The sequence below is a fragment of the Ictalurus punctatus genome, chromosome 10 (genome assembly GCF_001660625.3).
Source record: "Ictalurus punctatus breed USDA103 chromosome 10, Coco_2.0, whole genome shotgun sequence".
NCBI lineage: Eukaryota > Metazoa > Chordata > Actinopteri > Siluriformes > Ictaluridae > Ictalurus > Ictalurus punctatus.
Genome location: NC_030425.2, coordinates 15,957,952 through 15,982,054, shown reverse-complemented (window position 1 = coordinate 15,982,054; position 24,103 = coordinate 15,957,952). Strand labels below are relative to the sequence as shown.

The following is a 24,103-nucleotide window of genomic DNA, read 5'->3' as shown; positions in this document are numbered from 1 at the left end:
CTCTCTCATCTTTCTCCTTCACAGCTTGCGACTGAAAACCAATCACTCAGGAACCAGAGAGCTCCGCTTGGCACGCTAAGGCGCCCCGATGAGCAGCCATTCATCACGTAAATAACAAAATTAAAATTACACTTCTCCGTTTAATTCGGTCATTTATTTTTCTGGAGGGAGACAGAGAGAGACGGAGAGTCCATACAAGCAATGGCACTGCTTTCTCTGGGCCGTGATGTGCAGCCCTGATGTGTTTTTGTGTCTCCTCCAGAGGACGACTTTGTCATTTTACAGCAGTTTTTTATTTTACTGCAGTACTCAAACCTGTGCAGCCAACATTAATGAATCACACCACATTGATTTCTTCATAATGGAAAAAAATGAACTTGATTAATGACGATACTTCATGACGAGGTCGTAAAAACCAACATTTAGGCGCAGTACATGTTCAAATTGTTGAGCTCTACTGAATTAGACTATCCTCTTTATGGGATATGTGTTCACTCTGCCATGAAGATGGAGGACAGTAAGTTCTGTTAGTATAACGTAGTACTGTACGTTCAGTTGATGGAGAACTAGTGGGGGGTGGGGGGGTCTAACACGACTCATAAAAACAACATGTTAAATCCACAGTGTTTAATTACAGGAATAAAGTGACTCTTACAGTTTTCAATCAAGTCCCTGTTTCTGTTAACTGAACACTGTAGGTGTTAAATTAACAGCTGAATATGAGGGATGCCATTGTGCTGTGCTTATTTACCTGAGTCACACACTTTAGATTTCACTACAGAGCAACACTGAGCTGATGTACTATCCATTAATCCCATTTGAACCGAACTGTACACATCATTCACTCAATGACTATGTTTACATGGACAGCAGTAATCTAATTATTGACCTTATTCTGAATAAGACAATATTGTGATTAAGGTGTTTACATGAGTTGTTTTTAGGATATTCTTTTCATGTTCCTGTTTTACATGTTATAGAACATAGATAGATTAACGGCACACGTCATTACGTCCCCACGCCACGTCGTCTGACGTTCCCTCCAGAATTTCACGTATCGACATACAGTTGGTCTTCGTTAAGGTACCGTATACAGTTTTGGGTGTTTTTATTTTTAATTTTACGAACGCTTCCAGTGTGGTTAATTATTTGACATGCTGTACGTGCAAATAGACGACTGCTTGAAGCCGTGGGCTGCGTCCCAAACCCCATACTTACCTACTATATAATAGCTGCGATACATGTATTTTGCCTACTATAGGCCTATGCTCTCTTGTTTGCCGTCAAACAGTTGAGCACTGCTGTGTGTGATCGTGTTCTGTCGAAAAATGCGGTGAAAACTCCCACACGATGTTAATAGTGTGGTTAAGGTGTTTACATGTATGTAATACATGTCGATAATGCGACTAAAACAGGAGTACTCCACCTGTCTTAATTCGGTTTGTGCTTACTTTGAGTATGACCTTAATCGGATTAAGGTAATTAAAAATTGCTGTTTACATGGTAGTTTCTTAATCAGAATATTGTCTTAATTGGGTTAATATTGGAGTATTGTTGTCCATGTAAACATACTGATTGATCTTCAGAAACCACTTTATCCTGGTCAGGATCGTGGTGGATCCAGAGCCTTTCCTGGAACCTGGGTGTGAGGCCAGCTTTAGCATAGCCGATCCACCTAGTAGCATGTTTTTGGGAGGTGGGAGATGAACCCAGAGGAAACAAACACAGAAACAAGGAGAACATGGAGAAACTCCACACAGACAATAACCCAAGCTCAGGATAAAACCAGGATCCCTGGGGCTGTGAGACAGCAACGCGACACGCTGTCATTGTGCCCACATGCACATAAATCACAAGAAAATTATTATTTCATTTATTATTAGCAATAGCAGTGTTGCTCATATTCAGTTTGGAAAATGCCAGTAAAATGGTCATTTCTTCATCAGACCATTGATTATGAGCTGCCATATTAATTTAGCTCCTGTTCTTCAACAATAATTTCCCCCTCATTCTTATTCACATCTTATTTTAATGGTGGCCAAGCGAATAATTAGTATGATCTGTTGTCATGGCGACCCACAAGCCCCTAACATCACTGCTTCTTCGTTTTATACCAGCAATATTTTGGAGGAAAATTATTTTATTGTATTAACATTCATGATTAAACAGCACTGATGCAAGACTTCAGGATGAGCCATGAGAGGACAACATGATCTGTGGATTATGTCAGTGCTTTAGAAAATTAAAAAAGCTTCAGGTAGAACCAAAAATGTTATATTTTTCTCTGAATAATGACCAAAAGTAATGGTGCTGTTGTATCCTCAAAATAAGATTCCCTTTAAACTAACATCAAATTAACTATAACAGTAATTAATAAACAGGGTTGGGAGGGACACTTTAAAAATGTATTCCATTACAGCTACAAAGTACTTCATAAAACATGTAATCGGAAACGTAATCCAAGTATCACAATATGAAAGTAATGTAATCTGATTATTCTGCCATCATTTACACATTTGAATGACCATGTTTTATGTGGCCATGTGATAACATGAAATTAAACATTACCTTATAAGGTCATGGGCATAGTTTCTACGCAGGTCATTTGCTGCTATTGTCAAGCAACTGTCTGACGCCGTACACAACAGCACCTTCACGTGCTCGCTGAGAGTAGGCTAATGGTTGAGAGGCAGGAATTTGGCCAGTAGTTGCTGCAAGCCTTTTATAATTGACCAATTGGTGTGCAAGAAGGCGGGAATTACAGAGAGGGGTTAAAGCAATACAAATATGCACACACATGGAGTATTAGACCATAAGCACATTATAATGAAACTAAAGCTGAATCCACATTTTCCCGACCAGACGCTTTTTTAAGGTCTGATAAAGAGGACATGTCGGGGGAAAAAGAGGATGTATGGCCACCCTAACAAAAGCATTTCAGAGAACAATTTGCATTCATTTCTAACAAATTAACTTTGCGCAAAATTTATTTGTGAACCCGAACTATAATCAAGCAGCTGACTATATTGTGTTATGTCAAAAGATAAATTTCTTTGGTTTTAAATAAAATCAAAAATTGTAATCCTGATAGTATTCCCATTTTTTATAAAATGTACCTGTAATCTGATGACTTTGTTTTTTGACGTAACTGTAACGGATCAGAGTTACCAGTTTTTTGTATACTGATTACGTAACGCCGTTACATTTATTCCGTTACTCCCCAAGCCTGTGTATGACTGAATAAATCAGACATGATTGGTGTTCTAAGTAAGTAATAGCGTGTTAGACCACAGGATTATACAAGAATAATGCGTGCCAGGGGTGTGATGTGACATGTAGCGGAAGCTGATTGCTGCTACTCCAAGTGCATTATTTTTGTATAACAGCACTGTGTGGCGTGTGTTATTCTGCTTATACCACAGCATTTTTGCCTACGATTACAATGTTTAATTCATTAATGAACGGCACCTCGCACTTTTAAACGGTTTACAGTTAGATTTAATGCTGTGAAAGTTAGTTCCTGTTCTTACCTATGTTATAACTGATTCACCAGCCTCTCCCTTTTTCTCTCTCTCTCTCACACACACACACACACACACAAACTGCAGCCTGTCATTTTACTGAGAAAACAGAGGAAACTGACAGTGGTACCGGTACAGTGAGTGCTTACAACCAAGACTCCTTCCGAAAATGTTAAACTTCACCACATCGACAATGATAAAAATTACTTTTTTGTTAAACAAAATTGTGTTTTTAAATCAGTTTATTATTAGTATCAGATTATGTGGTGCATCTGCCATATAAGTCCTTGTGTATGAGCTGTTACTATAGAAAAGATAACATTAGAACAAGCGCATTAATAAGAACGCTCATGTTACAGCCAGAACTTTCTGACCAATCAAATTCGAGCATTCAACTGTACTGTGGTATATGTTTATAACAGAATAACAGAATCTTGTAGCTGCCTGTTTAATGCTAAAATCATCACACACTGGCCAATGACATTGTTTGATTCAGCAACATTAAAATTCCACCATAAGAAAACAGATGTATCTTTGATTTGTTTAGTCATTCTGGTGCTAATTTGTTGGTTGGTGCTGTTTGTTTTGGTCCAGTGCCATTGAACGTCATATTAATGAGAAATCCAGTATAGAAGTAGTGGAGATGTTGCTGCAAACGCTGGACTCAATATCCCAGCACGCACTGCTGCTATACGGCTCAGAATGTTAGCGATTTACGAGATGACGAGTGCGACAGCGTTGACGCTGATATTAAAATGGAAGTCTAAGTATTTGGTGTGAGGGGGAAACGTTATTTTAGGGGCTCACCTCGTACTCCTGTGAGAGTTTCAGGTTGTCGTTGGCTTTGAGCAGCTCGGTGTGTTCTGCCAGCTCTGTGATGGGGATGGGTGGATGGTTCATCATTCCTACATCAGCACCAACAGATAAAGACACTCAGTCAAATGCAGAACACAGTAAAGAACAGGGGATTGGGGTGTCAGAGTGTGTGTGTGTGTGTGTGTGTGTGTGTGTGTGTGTGTGGGAGAGGTTCAGAAAGTCAGTCCAGACATATAAAACACAAAATGGTGGCAGGTTTTAGGCGCTGCTGTCTGACCAGGCCAGAGCTCAGAATTTTTTTTTTCATTCCCAGCTCTCACACACGAAACCCTAGTGCCTTTATCCAAAGGAAATAAAGGAGGGGACCTATGGGTAATTGCTAAGGTGACGGAGAAACCACAGACCAATTACTTCTTAATGCTACCGGGAAAAGTGGCTTTTAATAGCTTCGCAATAGCAGCACAGTGATGAAATTCATTTTTTGGGGCTCTATGATAATAAAAAGGGAGAGAAATAAAAAAAAACGATACCCCAGAGCATGATGGCTGCCCTCTGCACGGCTGATATGTGCAGCATACACAGAGCCATACTTCTCTCCCTGCGCATGCGAAAAAAAGTGGATCAGTCTTTCCTGTTGACAAATACCCTCTTCTCAAACTGATTTAGGGAATCAATGATTTGAAACAAATCCAAAATTGGCTTTGAGAAATATTTCCCACGCTGCAAAGAGCATCTCCCAATCGACTAATGTTTAATGAATGTAATCAAATGTGCATTCTGAATCAAACTTTTCCGATTTTTTTTCACAGGAGGAGAGATGGAGGTGTGTTCTCAAAAGAATGCACTGACTAAATCATTTATCGGATTAAAAAAAAGAAGAAATAAATTAGTCTGAGTGGCATGAAACGAGTCAAAAAGACTCCTGTTCCTTTGGGGCTGAACATTTTCTTATTACTTTTTGGCAGCAGAAAGGATTTTTATTGCCTTTTAGTAGGTATTGTGTTGTATATGTTTGCATTTTTGCATTAGCCTAATTGTAATAGGGCCATATATATATATATATATATATATATATATATATATATATATATATATATATATATATATATATATATATATATAAAACATAAGGAATAACACACTTTGGGGCATGCTGTTATACTGTAGGAAAATAAATATCAATGAAGTAGGACTACCATTATCACTCAGAAGATAATTATTTTCCAATAGCAGCACATCTGAAGTATTTTATTCCTCTTATACCACAGCAAACTGCCTGTAATTTCTATTTATTAATGAATGACATATACTTTTTTTTTTTTATCTATTTATAGTTATGTTTAATACTGTGGAACAGTATGCAGGGTGTCTCCTTACATAGGGTACTATGTTTGCCAGCACCACATCGGTTGTGCCATCGTTAGTGGATGTTCGTAGAAACTAATCAACACCTTCTGACCAATCAGATTTGAGAATTCAACAATGCTGTGGTGTAAGACTATATTGCGACTTCTATATAATGATGGTAAAAGCAAAACACTCTGGTTGGTATTTTTTAAGTAAGCAAACTGAATTTAGTGCAATTTTTGAGTCCAGGTTTCTCTCATTGTGTGTGCAGGAGCCCTGGCCTGGGCTGGGACAGTTTCAGGGTCACACATTACATGTGCACATTGCTTCACTTCAGCCAAAGCTAAGCAAGCCGCAGTGTCACCTAAATTCCCCCGACCCCTTAAACCATAAGCCCAAGCAGTCATTAGTGCAGATATAATGAACGACACACCCTTACAATCGTTTAACACAAATACAGCATGATATTTCAGCCATGAACCAGAGAGAGGCCAACACCAGCTGAGCATGCTGGGAGTTAATCCCATTACCAGCACAACATTGCCGATGTAAATAGAAAACCAGGGGGAGGAGGCCATTCATCTATTTAGCTATTTATGCAAGTTAATCCTAATATCAACATTTATGGCTGTGCTTTAGTCATTTTTGGCTTTTGCTGAGAGAGAGAGAGAAAGAGAGAGAGAGAGAGAGAGTGCGAGAGAGAGAGAGAGGTCAAAACTTGGCTAAAAGATGACATCTCTTTTTTCCCCACTGAAACTTCCTGTGATTTAATTAAGCATGTATAATCTGCATAATCACATTAGCTGTCCTCAATTTCCCATACACTTTGTAGTGCTATGCTTTAAATGCCACATGGTCTCCGGGCTGAGTGACGGAAGCTGCGCAGCATCACATTTCATGCTAAATTTAAAGACGCAGGCAGCGTACTAGCAAAACAGAACGACGGTACACACAAATGAACTGATAAACATGCCTCACTGTTAAAGACATATTTATAATGAAAACAGTGTCAATGTAAAAATCCCTCATTTGAGTCCTTCTCATACACTTCAATAATAATAATACAATCATTTTTACTCAGTCACGGGCTTCTTTAATTTTTCCCTCGAATTTTGCACCTCTTGCATCTTTGAGCCTCTTCTTTCCTCTCAGAGTGGCATTCATTTTTACTCCCTTTGCTTAACACATATTTCCAATTCTCCTCAACTGAGGCACAGCAAATAACGGCTTTCAGCGCTCTTTTTCCCAGAGCTGAGGACTGAGGGTATTTATTTGAAGGATATTGAATATCAGACTGACAGAGCTCGTCTTTTTCAAGGACGAGTTTTAGCCCCCTCATTTTGCCTCAGCATTCTCTCTCACTCTCTCTCTCTCAGTCCTCCGTTTATCCCATGTAATCAAGATGCGATCAGTGAACACAACAGAAACAAACTCCCCTCCTAATTACACATTTCACACTCTAGGTTTGGATTTTGATAATCGGAGGAAATGGCTTGATTTCTTGATTTTTTTTTCCTGCCTGGATGCAATTTTTTTTCTGAACACGTTCATTTACATATAAAAGAGAAAAAGACTTGATTTTTCACTAGTTTTTCCTTGGTTTGTGTGTGTGTGTTCGTGTGTGTGTAAGGAGGGGGCACAGGGGGTGGGGGGTGGGGGGTTTGTAAGTGCGGGAGGAGGTGCACTGTGTGATGCACAGACAGGAGTCATGAATAAAAACCCTCGTCTTCACACGAGCAGTGACATCAGGGTCCTAACGTGGATTAACAACAGGCAACCCGTCAGCCCAGTGAAGGACAAAAACAGCAACCAAAGCAGTGTTACGAAAAAAATTAGTGCTGAATGTGTGAAGGAAAAAAAAAGATGTATTTAAGCAGGAATAATGCGAAAAGCAGAAACACAGGAGGAACTAACTTTCATAGTCAAAAGTGGCTTCACTTAGAGGGCTGCTCAGACCCGAATCTGTAAAGAACAGCACAAAAGAAAGGCAAGAACTCCTCTTAATATGCAAAAAAGTTACGATAAAATGGATTACAATGATAATAATGCAAAACAATATGCAAACAAGCCACAAAATAGTCATCGTTTCCCTTACGCTAGGACTGAATCGTCTGGTCTGGTCTGCACTTATATAGCGCTTTTTAACCTTAGCGGTTCTACAAAGCACTTTACACTGTTTCTCATTCACCCATTCACACATACACGCACACAAACACACACACACACACACACACAATGACTGCAGAGCTGCCATGCAAGGCGCTAGCCTGCCATTGGGAGCAACTTGGGGTTCAGCGTCTTGCCCAAGGATACTTCAGCATGTGGGTTGGGAATCGAACCGCCAACCCTATAGTGAACAACCCACTCTACCACCTGAGTCACAGCTGCCCAATGTGAAGGTTACCCTACGTTCAAAATAACAAGCTCATATCACTTGTAGCAACCGATAGTGTTGTCACTTGTGGGCGTAGCATCTTCGGATATCTAGTTCAACACTCCCTCCAGGATTTCACGATTTTGCGATCGCAGAAATGAATGAAATCAATGAAATCAAGAATGAAAATCAAAAAAACTCCACAATATTCATAGGAGCAAATTACCGCGGCTTATCCCCAGATTTGGGCCAAGATGCGTCATGTGACATCATCACAACACACTTACAGCCAAAGCCCTCTTCGATTCGTGCATCGAACATGAGTACAGCTAAAAGGACAAACGTCACAGAGAAAGACCGTCCAAAACAATTTCCTGCAATTCAAGTAGTTTGCCGCAAAAAAAAGCACAAAAAACGGTGTGGATTGCATTGCAAATTTTGGAAAGCTAAATCAAGTGATATCCAATTTGCATAGAATTGAAAAACAAAATCTCAATTCAAATGTAATACAGTTGCTTTGTTGCTGAAACTGTGGTTCCATGTTATGCTAATACACAGAAAATGAAGTTTTCTATCGATTTGTTGCTTGCTAGTGTGAACGTAAGGTTATTGCGTGGATATGGATGAACACTAACTATACACAAAGGAAATTGTAGCCTAAATCATTTAAAGACCTGTTTTAGTGTGTTACAGTATACAAAACCTTTTTTTGATACTAGTCTATAGTGTACAAGCTGAAAACCATGAAGAATAACATTAAGGACATCTGTAAATCCTGTTTCTTCCAAATAAGCCAACAGTAAAGGTCAGAGCTAAAGGAGAAAGGAGCTGAACAGCACTTCATCTAGGAAGAACATGATGACACCTATGTCTAGTGCTTGAATCCCACTTGACACAAGTGACTCAATAGAAAACACTTAGCAACATGTGCTAATCTGATGATAAGACATTCAGATCCAGCATGCTCCATCTGGTGCAATTTGTCCATCAAACCTCAGAAACTACACATCGTTGTTTGAATTGTTCTACTACCTGAAAGAGTGTAAATGAAGACTTTTGAAAGACAGAAGGTTATTATTGAGCGAGGGAGACAAGCAAGATGAAGACGCTTGTCCTGGTCTCATCTTTGATGAAGAAAAATCACAAATCTCACAAAAAGCTGAAGAGGAAGAGCGACAGCTGCAGACTGAGAGAATAAGGATGAAAAAATAGAGAGAAAAGAGACAAATATGAGAGGAGAGAGACTGTGTATGTGGTAGAGAGAGAGAGAGAGAGAGAGAAAGAGAGAGAGGAATCCCTTCATTAGTCAGCCACATCCTCTCATAAAGCCCCAACACAAATGAGCTTAAAGAGAATAATGGTGGACTTTCTCCCAGTGGGACAGCTCATCATCAACACACACACGTCTACACTGCGGATGGACCTCAATATGAAACTGTTATTCTGAACAGATCATGTGCTACAGATACAAATACAGAAATGAATTCGAGGTGCTCTATTCATGTATTATTTTTATTTATTTGTTTAGAAAGCTTGCCTGAAAGGTTCAGTAAAACCCACCGTGTTGAATTAACACCTACAGTTGTTTTTCATGTCCAACTGGACACAAAGTAACACTAAATGAATTAATTCAACACTCTAGGTGTAACACTGGGGATTTTGCTGTGTGGTTGAGACTAGAGAGCCATTTCTCAATATGCGTTCCTATGCAAGCTTACGTCCTTGTGTTGTACGTCATCACCCACCTCCAAAGTTCAGGATGGACGGATGCAGACTTGAACGCACCGAACCCACTTGAAGTCCCAGAAGTCATTGTGGCAAAAGAGTGATGGAAGCCTGAGCCATAACTAAGTTTTAATGTTTTTTTTTTTACTGGCAATAATTTAAATACACATCTAAAAAGAATGATTTTGATATATTATTTCGATTGAGATATGTATGAGTTTGTTGAAAAGTTGAATTTATCCCTCAGAAGTAAACTATGCTAGCTTCCATCCAGAGGTAATGGTAAACTCGTTAGCTTAGTTTTTAGTTAACGTGAGGTCATATGTTAATCAGCTGAAACATATTAGGAACATATTAAGAAGAGACGATAGTCCTGTGCGTTCTATGTCCTCCTGTTCTTCTGAGTTCTTCTAAGGTAGCCTGTCAAGACTGGACTTCACTAGAACGCAAGTCTGTTCTTTTCATTCTTAGAATTCAGAAACAACCGAAGTGGGCATCTGTACTGAGACCCACAGGTCGCGAAAAAAAAAAAAGGAATGCGAGTTGGAGGTTTGTCAATTTCATGCGGGTGCGTGCGAGCGGTCAGACATGAAAGTCCCGGGACAACAAATGCCATGTTCTTTAACGTGAACATACAACGTTCATTCATTTGTCCTTATTAATGGCTTGGTTTAAATTATACTAGCTTATTTATATTTTGGTAAATAGGATAGATATCAATTCACTAGAAAATATCACAGGCATATACAAACAGAAGAACAAACAGGAAGAAAGACAGAAAGAAAGAAAGAAATGCAAAGCAGAGTTACTGTTAACACACCAAGGATGATTATTTTCCTATGAGGTGTTTTATTCCCCCTAAATCAACAATGTACCAGTGATTACTTCTGTTATGAATTAAAGAATGACGTGTTACTTTTGATCTGTTTATAGTTTAAATCTGTTTATATAGTTATATCTATATGTTGTGGAAGCTCCATGAAACCGGCTCCAGTTATCACTTCTGTTATAGCAGCTACAAAAAGTCGTTTCCTTACTTGCTCTTGAAGTTTATAAGACAAAAAAAATGCAGCTTGTTACCAAGAAGCATAAACTCCTCTGTCCTGAAAATGTCCCAAAAACTTCGAGCTTTACCTCTTACAGTTACAACGCAGAGACGCCTTCCAAAATAAATAAATACATTAACTCTCCTTACAAAAAAATATCACCATATCAACAATTTCTTAAATAACAGCACATTTTTAAATGATTATTAGCTTTTGGTTTTATGGAGCATCTGCCATACAAGTCCCCGTGTAAGCTGTTGCTATAGGAACGCTAACAGATCAGATGCGGTGCATAAATATACTCCTGTGATTTGCTGTCAGAGAAGCATCCAACTAATATTCTGAACCTGAATAATGTGTGACACAAACTTCTCTTTTTGTCTTCTCTTAAATAAGGATGTTGAGACGAGGCTTTGCAGAAACTCGTAATTTAAAACACACACACACACAAATCACCATGAAAAGCTTAGCTAATGTTCTGTGATAAAGTTACTGACTTCTCAACCATTTTTGATACTAAATGCCATACCCCATGTGCGCATATTTGTTTTTTCAGATTACAGATTTGATTCTGTGATGGACTTGTGTTATAAGATGGGTGTGTGTTTGTGTGTAAAGTCTAGTTTGACCAATAACTGCTATTAGCTAACGGAAGCGTCTCCACAACACTCAGGCACTCGGCGTAATTGGCCTAAAACATCCGTTTAAATGAAATCCGCCGTGCACAGAGATAATGACGCTGTTCGGTATGACAGGACACCGCGTGGGCCATAAGGAATGTGACTCGATTAATGAAGTGGAATGTGAAAGTGAGGCTTTAAAAAGGACCGTATTTTTTCATGATGGAGAAGAAAGCAGGAATGGGGCTGAAGGAAAAAAAAAAAGCTAAACAAGATGAAAGCGACGCTGCTCATTTTACAACCATTAGAAAGAAAGCACCGGATGGAGGGGTGATTACTGAGCCTCCCCCTCCTTTTCCACCCCTCTGTCTTCACCTCTTTTTTTTTTCTGTATTGGAGAGAGACACAAGACCGAGCAACATCCGCTGAGTCACTGAGAGTGAAATGAGAGGCACTGATGGACAAAGACTGAAGATGGATATGAGAGAAAGAGAAAGAGAGAGAGAGAGAGAGAGAGAGAGAGAGAGAGAGAGAGAGAGAGAGAGAGAGAGAGAGAGAGAGAGAAGGGAAAAGGATGGGTGAGACAAAATAAGTAAAATAAAGAGGAGAGAAGTAAACAGGAAAAGAAAGAGTGACACCAATAAAGACAGAAAGAGAGTGAGAGGCAGACACAAACAGCAAGAGAGATAGAAATAGAGAGAGACAGAGAGGGAGTGAGAGATAAAACATGAAAAGAAAAAGAGAGAGAACCAGAGAGAGGAAAGACACAGGGAGGGACAGTGGATGAGAAAAAAATTAGGACAGAGAAGTGGAGAGAGAGACAAGGATAGAGAGCTAGAAAGAGAGTGCATATATACGGAGAAAGTGATGCAGCATGAGGAAGTGTGAGAAAGACAGAGATAAGGAGAGAGAGAAGGAAACCAGGATGGAGAGGTATTGAGTGAGAGGGTGGGTGATATGGAGGCCCTGTTTACGCTAGAGTGTTTTCATTTTAAAACGGCGTTTTAAAATGAAAACGATCCTCGTCCACACTGGCGTTTCCGCTGTGTTTCAGAAACGATCTCCGTCCACACTACACGACCGAATATGCATGCCACATGACCATTCATGCACACTGGACATGCGCATGCAAGTGTAAACAGGAAGTTTATTGCTAGTCACTGGCAGGCACAACAGACCGGCAGTCCATGTAGGGATTACGCTGCTTGAAATGAGATTTGTTTTCGAATTGCTCTAATCATAGCTCGACTCTTGCGCATGTAGGCAGCTGCAGTATTATAAAATACAAAATTTAACTGCATAATGGCTGCTAAGAATGACAACAAAGCCAGCAAAGCTTGTGGATCAGTCCCCGTGTTGTTGTTTATACGATCAAGGTAATGGTCATATGGGAGAGGCTTGATGAATCAGGGAAGGATACGCAATGATCCAGAAGACCCAATCAGGGGGTGAATGTGGGCTAAGCCACGCCTTCGTTTTCAAAAGTTTCGTTTTGGTCTGTTTACACTGAAACGCGAGCCTGGAGTTTTCAAACTAAAACGGGGTCTTCGGTGTTTCCAAAAGTCTCCGTTTTGAAACACACCGGAGTAGTGTAGACGACAGGCGTAACCGTAGCAAAAGTTATGCATTTTAAAACAAAAACACACTCGTGTAAACAGGGCCTTAGTCAGGTCCAGAAGTATTAGGATAGTGAATAGACAGACATGAAGAGAGAATGAAAGGATGTTAGAGAGAGAGCGAGATGGAGTAACAGATAGAGAGATATGTTAATGCCAATAAACCTTCAAATGAATTACACTGAATTAGGGATCAAAGTGAGTGTGTGTGTGTGTGTGTGTGAGAGAGAGAGAGAGAGAGAGAGAGAGAGAGAGAGAGGTAGACGAAGGGAGATAAAGCTGGCACAGCAATAAGGATAGAATGAGCACCAGTGACAGAGTCTGATATATGAAGTGAATTAAAAATCGGACTGATTGAAAGTAAGAAACAGAGAGAGAGAGAGAGAGAGAGAGAGAGAGAGAGAGAGAGAGAGAGAGAGAGAGAGAGAGAGAGAGAGAGAGAGAGAGAGAGAGAGAAATGTCAGAGCAGCTTTAGTGAGAGGGGCAGAAAATGAGACGAGAGCAGAATGTCCTTTAAACAATTATGTGGAGAAGACAAAAGCTTGTTTTTCCATCAAAGTTATTGTGTGTGTGTGTGGGTGCTCAAACAGCCTTCTAGAAACAGACTTTTCTGATTCAGAAGTCCAGCCCCAGCCTCATGCAGCTGCAGCAGCAGACATTAATCACACAGATGAGTGCAGCTCAGTGTAGCGTACTATCCGGACTGTAAGACACAGTTTTGCTCTGAAGCAGGTGCTGTGATTTATACAGTGACGTATCGGGTGCTAGGAATTAGCACAAAAATAGGGAACGACTGTTCATAACATAAGTAATAACAGGAACTAACTTCTCTTAAATTGAAATAAAATAAAAAATGATAATGACTGGCAAATTGCTGTTCTATAACAGGAATAAAACATGTCAGATTTGTGCTGTTATTAGAAAGTAATCAATCCTGTTGATGATTATCTACCCATAACAGTAAAACTGTTTACTCCTTACTTATAAGACAGAATTTAGGGCGTGTGTCTTATAGTCCAATTAAATTTCTTTAAACCTATGGCCCAGAAAATATAGTAAGAAGTAATGTGGAGAAGAAACAACAGTGCGTTCGAGTCGGAAAGATTGTATTTATGAATTTAACACGCATAAACGCCACCACAAAGTCGTATTTACGAGTGGGAAACCCAGGATTTTCTCTGAGCTCAGTTGAGCTGAGTTGGGGGCATGCCAATAAGAAAACATGCTGGAATCAATGGATGTAACATCTGTAATTGATGGTAAATTTGTTGAAATTGAATGTTTACAATAAAACAAACACAAAATACGATAGCACTGTACAATTACGATATAATAGGTAACAATAAAGTTTACAGTGGCTTCCTAAATTGATTTAAAAAAAAATGCAAAACACACCTGATATGCATCCTTGTTCTTGATTTTCTAGAAGTAGAGTTTAAAAACGTTGCTGTAGTTTTTTGTAGTTAATTAATAGAAGGTACATCGCCATCTTGCTACGATCAAAGTTACTTGAACTTCCCAGGGGGACTTAAACGCACAGCAAGACCAGGCTATATTGCACATTTGAAAATTTGTTCATGTCACCATAGCAACCATAAGCAAAACAGTGCAAGTTGAGAAGCGCAGGAGGTGGGATTCGTAGAGTATACGTGAGCTGAGGAAGTCTTCTTCAATGAGTTTATTGCACTGTAATCCGGGACTTATGGTCTGAGTGGATTTCCCATCAGAAGATCAGTCAGAGAGCAAAAATAGAAAAAAAAAGTAGACCGTTGCAAAAACAAATGATGAGGAGAAGAGTGTGACTTAGACACGTCATAGAACCTGATGTAACCTCAATCATGAAAACATACCACTGCACTGGTGTTTAAAAGTGGAAGAAGAGAATGTGTTAGAATACAATGTGTGTGTGTGTGTGTTAAAAAAAGCTAAAAGAGCCGCAAATATGTCAAGTCCTTACAATAAAACAAATATGTGTATGTGCAAGAGAGTAAAACAATTAAAAAGGCATGACAGCAGTTCTCCAGTGTGACGTTTGCACATGTGTGAGTTCGCCTAACGTGTGTGTGTGTGTGTGAGAGAGAGAGAGAGAGAGAGAGAGAGAGAGAGTAAAACCTTTATAGAATCCAGAAATGCATGACAGCAGTTCTCCAGTGTGACATTTGCACATGTGTGAGTTCGCCTAACGCGTGTGTGTGAGAGAGAGAGAGAGAGAGAGAGAGAGAGAGAGAGTGAGTAAAACCATTATAGAATCCAGAAATGCATGGCAGGAGTTCTCCAGTGTGTGAAAGCCCATACTGTGCATGCATGTGTGAGTCCACCCGGTGTGTGTGTGTGGTGTGTGTGTGTACCTGGAGTCTGGAAGTTGATGCGCCTCATCTCCACAGGGTCGGTGGGATGGTGTGGTGTGATCTCAGCATTGTTGAGCAGACATTTGGTACGTGGCTCTGATTCCTTCCTTTTGCTGCTTGAAAAAGGAAAAAACAAATGCACGCAAACACACACACACACACACAAACACACACACACACATACGCAAGCGCGCACACACACGTGAAGACCAAAATAGTGGCCCTACATAAACATGCACAGAATACACAACTTCACAAACACAAACAGACTCCCAACAAAGCCAAACCAAAAAGAAAAAGTCGTATTAAGCGTGAACAGACTTTGCCTTGTGGCATGCGGCTCCAACCTACCTTCCTCCACTCCCCCTCCCCCATTCTAATTAATTCCAGCGTTTTATGCTGAGGCAGGTTATTTTTGTTTCGCCTCGTTTTTGAAAACAGTAATAAAGTACAGCGGCGCCTTACCTGTCAGGTTTGCTGTTTCCAATGAAAGCAAGGAGAGAAAAAATATATATAACAGGAGAGGAGAAAGAAGGGGGGAAAAATCAATACGAGGCATTGAAATTCACAGAGCAGGTGTCAGAGAGAACTCATTTGCATCAGGAGCGGCCTGTAAAAGGTGGAGTGTGTGTTTCATGGCTCAGTGTGCCACTATATGATCTCACAGCGGTTAAGGTCAGGATCAAGGGCAGGTGGAGGGAAACACTATCTTACAGCCACTCACTCTGAGATACAAAGCTATTTAAAAAGCTCTGTTCACACACAGACACACACACACAGCTATGGCCGTGCCTGGTCAGGACAGATGATATTAGATACACCATTGTTCAGCTTTAATATTTCAGAACGCTGAGTTCACTTCCACTAGGCTGTGCTTTGCTGTACACCAGGACACAATGGGTCTGTTTCAATTTTTAAACGGCCTGCTGGAAAAAATTGACCCCAAATGGACTCGGTTAGCCAAGACATACTCTGTGTCCCAAGCACTAATGCTGCTAACCAGTAAGATAAGCTTATGGGCTCTGGTTTAGCATTATGCACACTGCATGCAAATGATTACGCACCTGCCACAGTAACAACATTAATACCTAAACTATTTTCTACAGCTATATTAAAGTGGGTAGCATTTCTGCCTCACAGCTCCAGGGTGCCTGGTTCGATCCTGAGCTCTCCGATTTACTTCCACACACTAAAATATGCTGACAGGTGAATAGCGTTCTTGGGATAGGCTCCGGATCCACCGTGATCTTTAGCGCTTACTGAAAATTAATGAACAAATTTGGAAATGTTCCAACACCCACATAATTTCTAATGTACAAAATCCTACCCGAGCCTGATGCTTGTGTGGAGTGACTAATAGCAGTACTGCAAAACTGCAGAAGCCGTCTTGGGACAAGGAATGTGACATTTACGATAAAGGGAAAACTGTAAACTTGTTTTGGCCAAACTAACATAGATCATAGTAAACTCCAAAACATTTGGCTGCTCTAGAAACACTATACTTCAATAGATGATGAATCTATTATTTATTTATTATTTATTTATTTATTTATTTATATATATATATCTATCTGTCTGTCTATGTATCTATCTACAGTTGCAATCAAAATTATTCAACCCCCATTGCAAATCAGGTTTATTGTCAAAATTTACAGACTTTCACCTTTCAACAAAAGCAATTGAAATAGTTCAACATATCAAATGCTTTAAGTGGTTTCCCCAAATTCAACTGAAAAAGCAACTTATAATGTCTTAACATTGTGCTAGATTTGTTTTCCTAATGTTTATTCCACATAAAGACAACGTATAAAGAATAAGAAGTCTTTGTTGTTCCAGAAGCTGGTGTCTGGCTATGCATCTTGTTTGGAGCAGGTCATAACAGTGCTCTACTAAGTACTAAAGTACAAAACGGTGCTCTACTAAGTACTAAAGATGCTTGCCATGAAGGGGTTGAATAATTTTGAAACTGGAGAAGTCATTATAAGTTGCATTTTCTGTTGGATTTGGGGAAACCACTTGAAGTATTCTTTGTGTTGAACTATTTCAATCGCTTTTCTCACCCAAACTATTTCCCCCTTCACTCACTTTTTATAGAGAAGAATGGCGATGACGATGCAGATGATGAAGACCACAGCCAGGACTGGTCCCACCACCCAGATGAGGCCGTCTCCACCCGTCTCCACGGGCTGGGGGTCCACGTCAGGGGCCATGATGGGGTCAGTGTAAGGGCTGGCCACAAACATTTTCTAAAAAATCACACACAAACACACACTGTCATGATTGCTAACCGAAGACAAAGACTTTTTATTATTTATACGTTGTCTTTATGTGGAATAAACATTAGGTATAACAACTGTATATGATAAAATAAAGCAAATCTAGCACAATGTTTAACTTCTACTAAACAACTTGCCAAAATATATCATAATAAATGTTTAGCACAAGAGTGATGAATCTTATTTGTTTTGTAAGTGTGTACATACAAGAGAACTTGGGAGTACTCTTTTTATCTATTGTTGTTTATTGGTTTATTTGTGTTTCATTTAGATTCTTCATTCACTCTCTATATTGTGAATGATAAAAGTCGTGATATTTATTCGAGTTGTGACTTGTGATAGACAGTAGTGTGAGAGTGACTTCCACTCACCGCACTGGTGGAGTTCAGCTCGGCCAGAATGAAGAAGACGTAGTCCTGTCCCGGCTCCAGAACGCGGTTCTCATAGCCGTTGTAGACCATCTGGTTGCCCAGTGTGAAAGTTGGAGGCACGGTGCTGGGTTTAAAGCTGGCGGCGATGTACGGCTTCTTCACATCTACCTGGCTCAGCTGCCGCGTTGTCCGCATGTGTCTCTGCTTCACATTCCCGTCCCTCAACAGCTGAGAACAGACAGAGAGGGAAAAGTCTATAGGACAACAGAAGTTCCCACCCAATCAACATTCATCCTGCAAAAATGTTTTTAAGCTCTTTCATCTTAATTCTCCCTGTGGTCTGGAGTCAATGGGATGTTTTCTGGCGTTGAGCCCAGATTAAAATGGAATGAGTCATCTACTCGGGAGAAGAAAAGGGTGGGGGAAAAAAAACAATGGCAGAAAGAATCAATCAGTAGCCAATATACCCTTGTGGTGGTCACGGCTCAAGGTTGAGTGGCTGAAGTGTAGCAGCATCTCAGAGAGGCAAAGAAGAGGAAGAGTAATTCGGCTCTCCCCTGGACATGGCCTGAGGGAAAGCTTCAGAAACGCTCGGCTTGGTTTAGCCTGAGTTGTCCTGTGGTAATAAGGACGTTCGGCCACGCTTCACAGTCATACTGGAAACTGATTTGTGGATTGGATGAGGGCGTGAATTTGAACTAGGGTTATCAATCTCGTTTAAAAAAGGTAATCACTTTAAATGTTTAATTACAAACATTTCCAGTAGAGCTAGTTTTAGCCACAGATGCCCTCAGATTTTCAACATCTCTGAGGCTGAAATGTGATTGACTATCAGCACATCTGTGAATACGTGCTTTGCATTACATATACTCTGCTCTCATGGATACTAAACAAAACATAGTTTTAACAAAAAAAATCTTCGTTAAATATAGGCGTTCAACAATTATTGGCACCCTTTTAGTCAATACTTTATGCTACCTCTCTTTGCCAAGACAACAGTTCTGAGTCTTTTCCTATAATGCTTGATGAGGTTGGAGAGAATATGGCAAGGGATCTGAGAGCATTCCTCCACAGAATCTCTCCAGATCCATCATATTTTGAGGTGCATGCTGGTGGACTCTCCTTTTCGGTTCACTCCATAGGTTTTCTATGGGTTACAAGTCAGGAGACTGGGATGATCATGGCAGGAACTCGATTTTGTGGTCAGTAATCCATTTTTGTGTTGATTTTGATTATGTTTTGGATCATTGTCCTGCTGGAAGATCCAACCACGGCCCATTTTAAGCTTTCTGGCAGAGGCAGTCAGGTTTTCATTTAATATCTGTTGATACCTGATGTCCATGATGCCACGTATCCTAACATTAATGAGCCACCACCATATTTGACCATGGGCATGAGGTACTTTTGCATATGGTTACCTCTCTGTGTGCCAAAACCATCTGGTGTTTATTCCCAAAAAGGTTTATTTTGGTTTCATCTGACAATGGAACCCGATCCCATTTGAAGTTCCAGTAGTGTCTGGCAAACTGAAGATGCTTGAATTTTTTTTTGGGTGAGAGTAGAGGCTTTTTTCTTGAGACCCAAACAACTTGTGTGATGTAGGTGACTTCGGATTGTAGTTTTGGAGACTTTTTGACGCCAAGACACAACTAACTTCTGCAATTCTCCAGCTGTGATACTTGGAGATTTTTTTTGGCCACTCAAACCATCCTCTTCATAGTATGTTGAAACAATATAGACACACGTCCGATTCCAGGTTGATTCATAACATTTCCAGTTGACCGGAACGTCTTAATTATTGCCCTGATGGTGGAAATGGCCATTTTCAATGCTTGTGCTATTTCCTTATAGCCACTTCCCATTTTGTGAAGCTCAACAACCTTTAGCCGCACATCACAGCTATATTGCTTGGTCTTACCCATTGTTATGAATGACTAAGGGAATTTGGCCTATGTGTTACCTCATATTTATACCCCTGTGAAACAGGAAGTCATAAAATATCAATGGGAATATACTTTTTCATATGAATTCATAGGGGTGCTAATAATTGTTGCACACCTATATTTAACAAATATATATATATTTTTGATAAACCTGTGTTGTGTTTGCCATTTGATATCCATGAGAGCAGAGTATTTTTGCGAATGTTCTTTTAACAAAAGATCAATAGGTTAAACAATAAAGACAATATTTCACAGCATTCTTTGCTCATATTTACCAAGGATGCCAATATTAGTGGAGGGCACTGTATGCATAAATAACACAGTGCCAAAAATAATGCTGTAACAAGTAATAAAATGTCATCTGAGATTCAGTCACAATAAAAGACCTGCTCCAGTAAGTGTCTGTTTGAAATTATTAAATATTTATGTATAGTATAATTTTTTTAGGACACTTTAGTATTTTTTTTTTTATTGTTAGCATTGCTTTTTATTATTGTTTTTATATCTAATTAGAAATAGCATGGATGTATGGATGGAGTCTATTCCCCATCAAGTGACCCCAAAACGTGTTTCAATAGACTTACATTAGTCGACTAAAAGTAGAAAATGGGATCTGTAATTTTTTGCTTTTGAACATGTAAATATTATAATAAATCATGCAGTACTCAGACAGGGAAATTCACTGCCGTTTACCTCCTCCAGATCCATTTCATCAGGGCTCTTGATGTGTCTTATCGGCCCTCTGCCTTTCTTCAGTGGAACCACTACCACATAGACAGACCTGTAAATAGCATAGGCAAAATGTCACATGAATAAATAATATAAAACCACAAATAAAAGCTGTCTGGCACTGGAGCAACGACTGTCTCCGATACAGATCAGGCGTTGTGCCACAATTACACTTTACCGTTATAGTGAGGATGAGACTTGGCACAAAGCCACTGAAATGATTGTCAGAAAACCCAAAACGGTCAAACAGGGTTCCAATTAGAAGAAAGCTAGAGAGTTAAACTATTTGGGTAGCATTTGCACTGTCCTGAGATAAACGCTATCCTGTCCTGTCTATTTTGGCCAAATGTAAGGATGGCATGGATGGATAAACCAAAGCAAACATCTCCTCAACTCTGGATTATTTTTTGGAAAGTCGAGAAGGAAGTCCTCAACCCTGTTAACAGTAAAAAACAATTACTTCTATACTTGTTAAGTCCCCATGAAGTTAAAAACCAATTTTTTACGGCTTTTCAAAATACACTACCAATACAGATCAACAATTTTGATGACATCATTCTGCACTTCTCATCAGATTTTCTGATAAGGCAGTGGCATTGAAATGGTGCTGATAGTAAGGCAGCTACCTCTAGCTAACATTTATTTTTTGCCTTCTGACACGTGATTCACATGAAGAAAGATGTGGATGATGCTCACTTGATCATGTCCTTGGTCTCAAGCTGAGGGAGGATGATGCTGACGGTGTTGTCCGGTTCCCTCCTCACGTCCAGCTCTGGTTTGTTGGTGAGGATAAAGGGAGCGGTGCGAGCCACAAGCCGGTGTCTGGGGCCTCCGTCGCCACTGTCCGGGCACGTGATGCGGAACTCGTAGGTGCTGTTGGCTCTCAGGTTGGTGATGAGAGCTTTGGTCATGCGGGCATCGATGTCCACTTTCTGGCGGTTGTATTCGATCTGTGGCAGGAAGTAATCGAAGACGACTTACTAAAAGATAGAGGTGAAGGACCTCAAGTGAAAGAGTGTCTCAGTGCTGATCCTGTGTTCAACTGGCCTTTTATCATATAATGACTAAGGCCTCAGGTTGCACTTAGCACATAATGGACAACTATATAATAGCATGGAATGAGGCTCAGGCTGGTTGTGAGACAGTGTTTAGCGGTGTACTGTAATGCTACAAAACAAATTTGTTTCTCTTCTTGTGGTGCATTTGCACAGATGACTGTCAGTGTAACTGAATGGACAGTATATTGTGAATACAAGTGAATACCTGAGAATTTTTACAGCTTGTAAGAAAAACATGATACAGATCAGAAATTCAGGACTAAATGCCTATAAACGTAAACTTTTCAGACTGTTGTTTTGAGGATTTGGTCTCACTCACCATGCAGCGGTATGGGAAGCGGCTGTCGGAAAACTTCCATGCCAGCAGCACTGTTGTCTTGGTGACCAACTTAACTGTGAAGTTTTTAGGAACATCTGGCCGCACAAACGCGGACAGGAATAAAAAAAAAAAAACAGAGAAACAGACAGCTGCTTTAGTCAAGATGACAAGAGATAATGAAGAGAAAAACAAAGAAATAAGAGAGAGTGAGAGAGAGAGAGAGAGAGAGAGAGAGAGAGAGAGAGAAAGAGACTGGAAGCCTCTATTCCTGATGGGTTCCTGACGAGTAAGTGGTGTGTGGTGATCGCTGTGAAGGAGGTGAATAAAGGTGTTAGGACAAACAGAACAGGACACTTCCCAACTGGTGGACACAGACCCATGGAGCACAGGATGACATATGACTCAGCCTGGTCAGATGGACCCTACCAACCCAGAGTGGCTAAGAAAGTCCCACAGAGACAGACTTTGCCCCTTTTTGGGGTTCCTCTGGATTGGCACTGACACACTGAGTCAGGCAGGGACAAGAAGACAGACCAAATCACAGCATGCCTACAGTTGTTAGAAGTGCGTCTTGGGTTTCCATGCCATAAAACCATAACAGGACGGGAAAGGGTGGGTGAACTTTAAAAAAAACAAAGCCGCAAAAAGAAACAAAACCAAAGAGTCAAAGAACTGAAATCTGCATCAACACTGCCTACAACTGAGATGTGACTCTCCTCTCAGCTCCTACCTGGCCATACCTGAGGGGGCGTGGCTAAATGAGAGGGCGTGCGTGTGTGTTTGTGCTCTGGCACTGTGAGAAGCGTGTCTGACCTTTCAGCACTTACCTCGTGAGTTCGGCGTTCCTCCCTTTCAAAACTGACTGACTTTTAACTTACTGACTCGAATTTTACCTTGGTTTGGAATAGTGAGGTGAGCGTCCCCCCGCGTTAGTTTAATCGATTCACGGTGTAGGTGCTTGGATTTTCAGTGCGGGGGTTGTGGTGTTGTCTGGATTTTTTTTTTTGGTTTTCCGAAGAAAAAGAGACAGAAAAGCAAGCCCTACCTGTGGTGAGGGCCACTGTGCGATACTGGACGGTCGGGCTGTAGGGCCCGGGACCTACGCTGGTGTGTGCACGAATTTTCACGTCATAAACAGAGTCCGGTTTCAGGCTGTTCAAAGTGTAGCTGTGTTCGTTGGCTGGCAGGCGCAGCTCTAGGGGCATACTGGAGGTGCCCGTTTCCTGATATGCCAGCGTGTACTCTGTGATAGCGCCATTGCGCTCGGCCAGAACTGGAGGCAGCCAGGAGAATTGCACTGAGCAGCAGGTGATATTGGAGGCGTCGCTGATGTGTGGATAGCCATGTGGCGCCTCTTCATCAAGGCTCAGCTCCTGTTTGGCCTCCTCACCAAAACCAGAACGCGACTTGGCCGAAATCTTGAAGATGTAGGTGGCGCCCCGGTGCATGCTGGACACAGAGAACTCACGCTCATATGGTGCAAACTCCAGCGTCGCCAATGGTGGGACATCTTCACGGCCAAACTGGAGGCGATAACCAAGGAGCTCCAGACCAGGTGCAAGAAGTTCGGGAGGGAGCCAACGTACCACAGCTGAGCTCTCCGAGTCCTGATGGACCCAGAGGGAGGGAGGGCCTGGCACTGCAGAAAAACACACAAAACACATTAGTGTAATACATTTACAGACTAATAATGGCATGAAAATGAACAGCAATAATAATTGTCCCTCTGCATAACAATAATTAACATGATGGAATGAGTACGACAAAGGGCTTTAATGAGATGTGCCACATTTTCAGATTGATAGCTCTATAAGTTACATGGCTTTGATTGACACATTGATAAAACAAGATGAGTGTACTCTAGTGCCAGTGGTGTAGGAGGTGTGGAACACAAACACATTTATTCATATCTAATAAAGAAAATACTATTCTTTAATGTGTAAACACAAACAGATTTAGAATCAGATAAACAGTCTTTACACACTGGTTCTGAC

At 40.6% G+C, this 24,103-nt stretch overlaps 1 protein-coding gene across 11 annotated transcripts in view; it reads right to left on the bottom strand.

Annotated features, from left to right (window-relative positions):
- The window catches only part of ptprsa (protein tyrosine phosphatase receptor type Sa), a 269,054-nt gene that overhangs the window by 32,090 nt on the left and 212,861 nt on the right, over positions 1-24,103 (bottom strand). For 6 of the 11 annotated variants that reach the window (XM_053683034.1, XM_053683035.1, XM_053683033.1 and 3 more), the window contains 9 exons: positions 23,155-23,748; positions 22,110-22,204; positions 21,429-21,682; positions 20,697-20,784; positions 18,061-18,288; positions 17,499-17,659; positions 15,414-15,529; positions 7,599-7,646; positions 4,329-4,426 (listed from right to left, as the gene is read on the bottom strand). In XM_053683034.1, coding sequence (XP_053539009.1) covers positions 4,329-4,426; positions 7,599-7,646; positions 15,414-15,529; positions 17,499-17,659; positions 18,061-18,288; positions 20,697-20,784; positions 21,429-21,682; positions 22,110-22,204; positions 23,155-23,748 — 1,682 coding nt within the window. The remainder of the gene's footprint in view (positions 1-4,328; positions 4,427-7,598; positions 7,647-15,413; positions 15,530-17,498; positions 17,660-18,060; positions 18,289-20,696; positions 20,785-21,428; positions 21,683-22,109; positions 22,205-23,154; positions 23,749-24,103) is intronic. The other 5 variants (XM_053683040.1, XM_053683043.1, XM_053683041.1 and 2 more) reach the window with 3 other exon arrangements.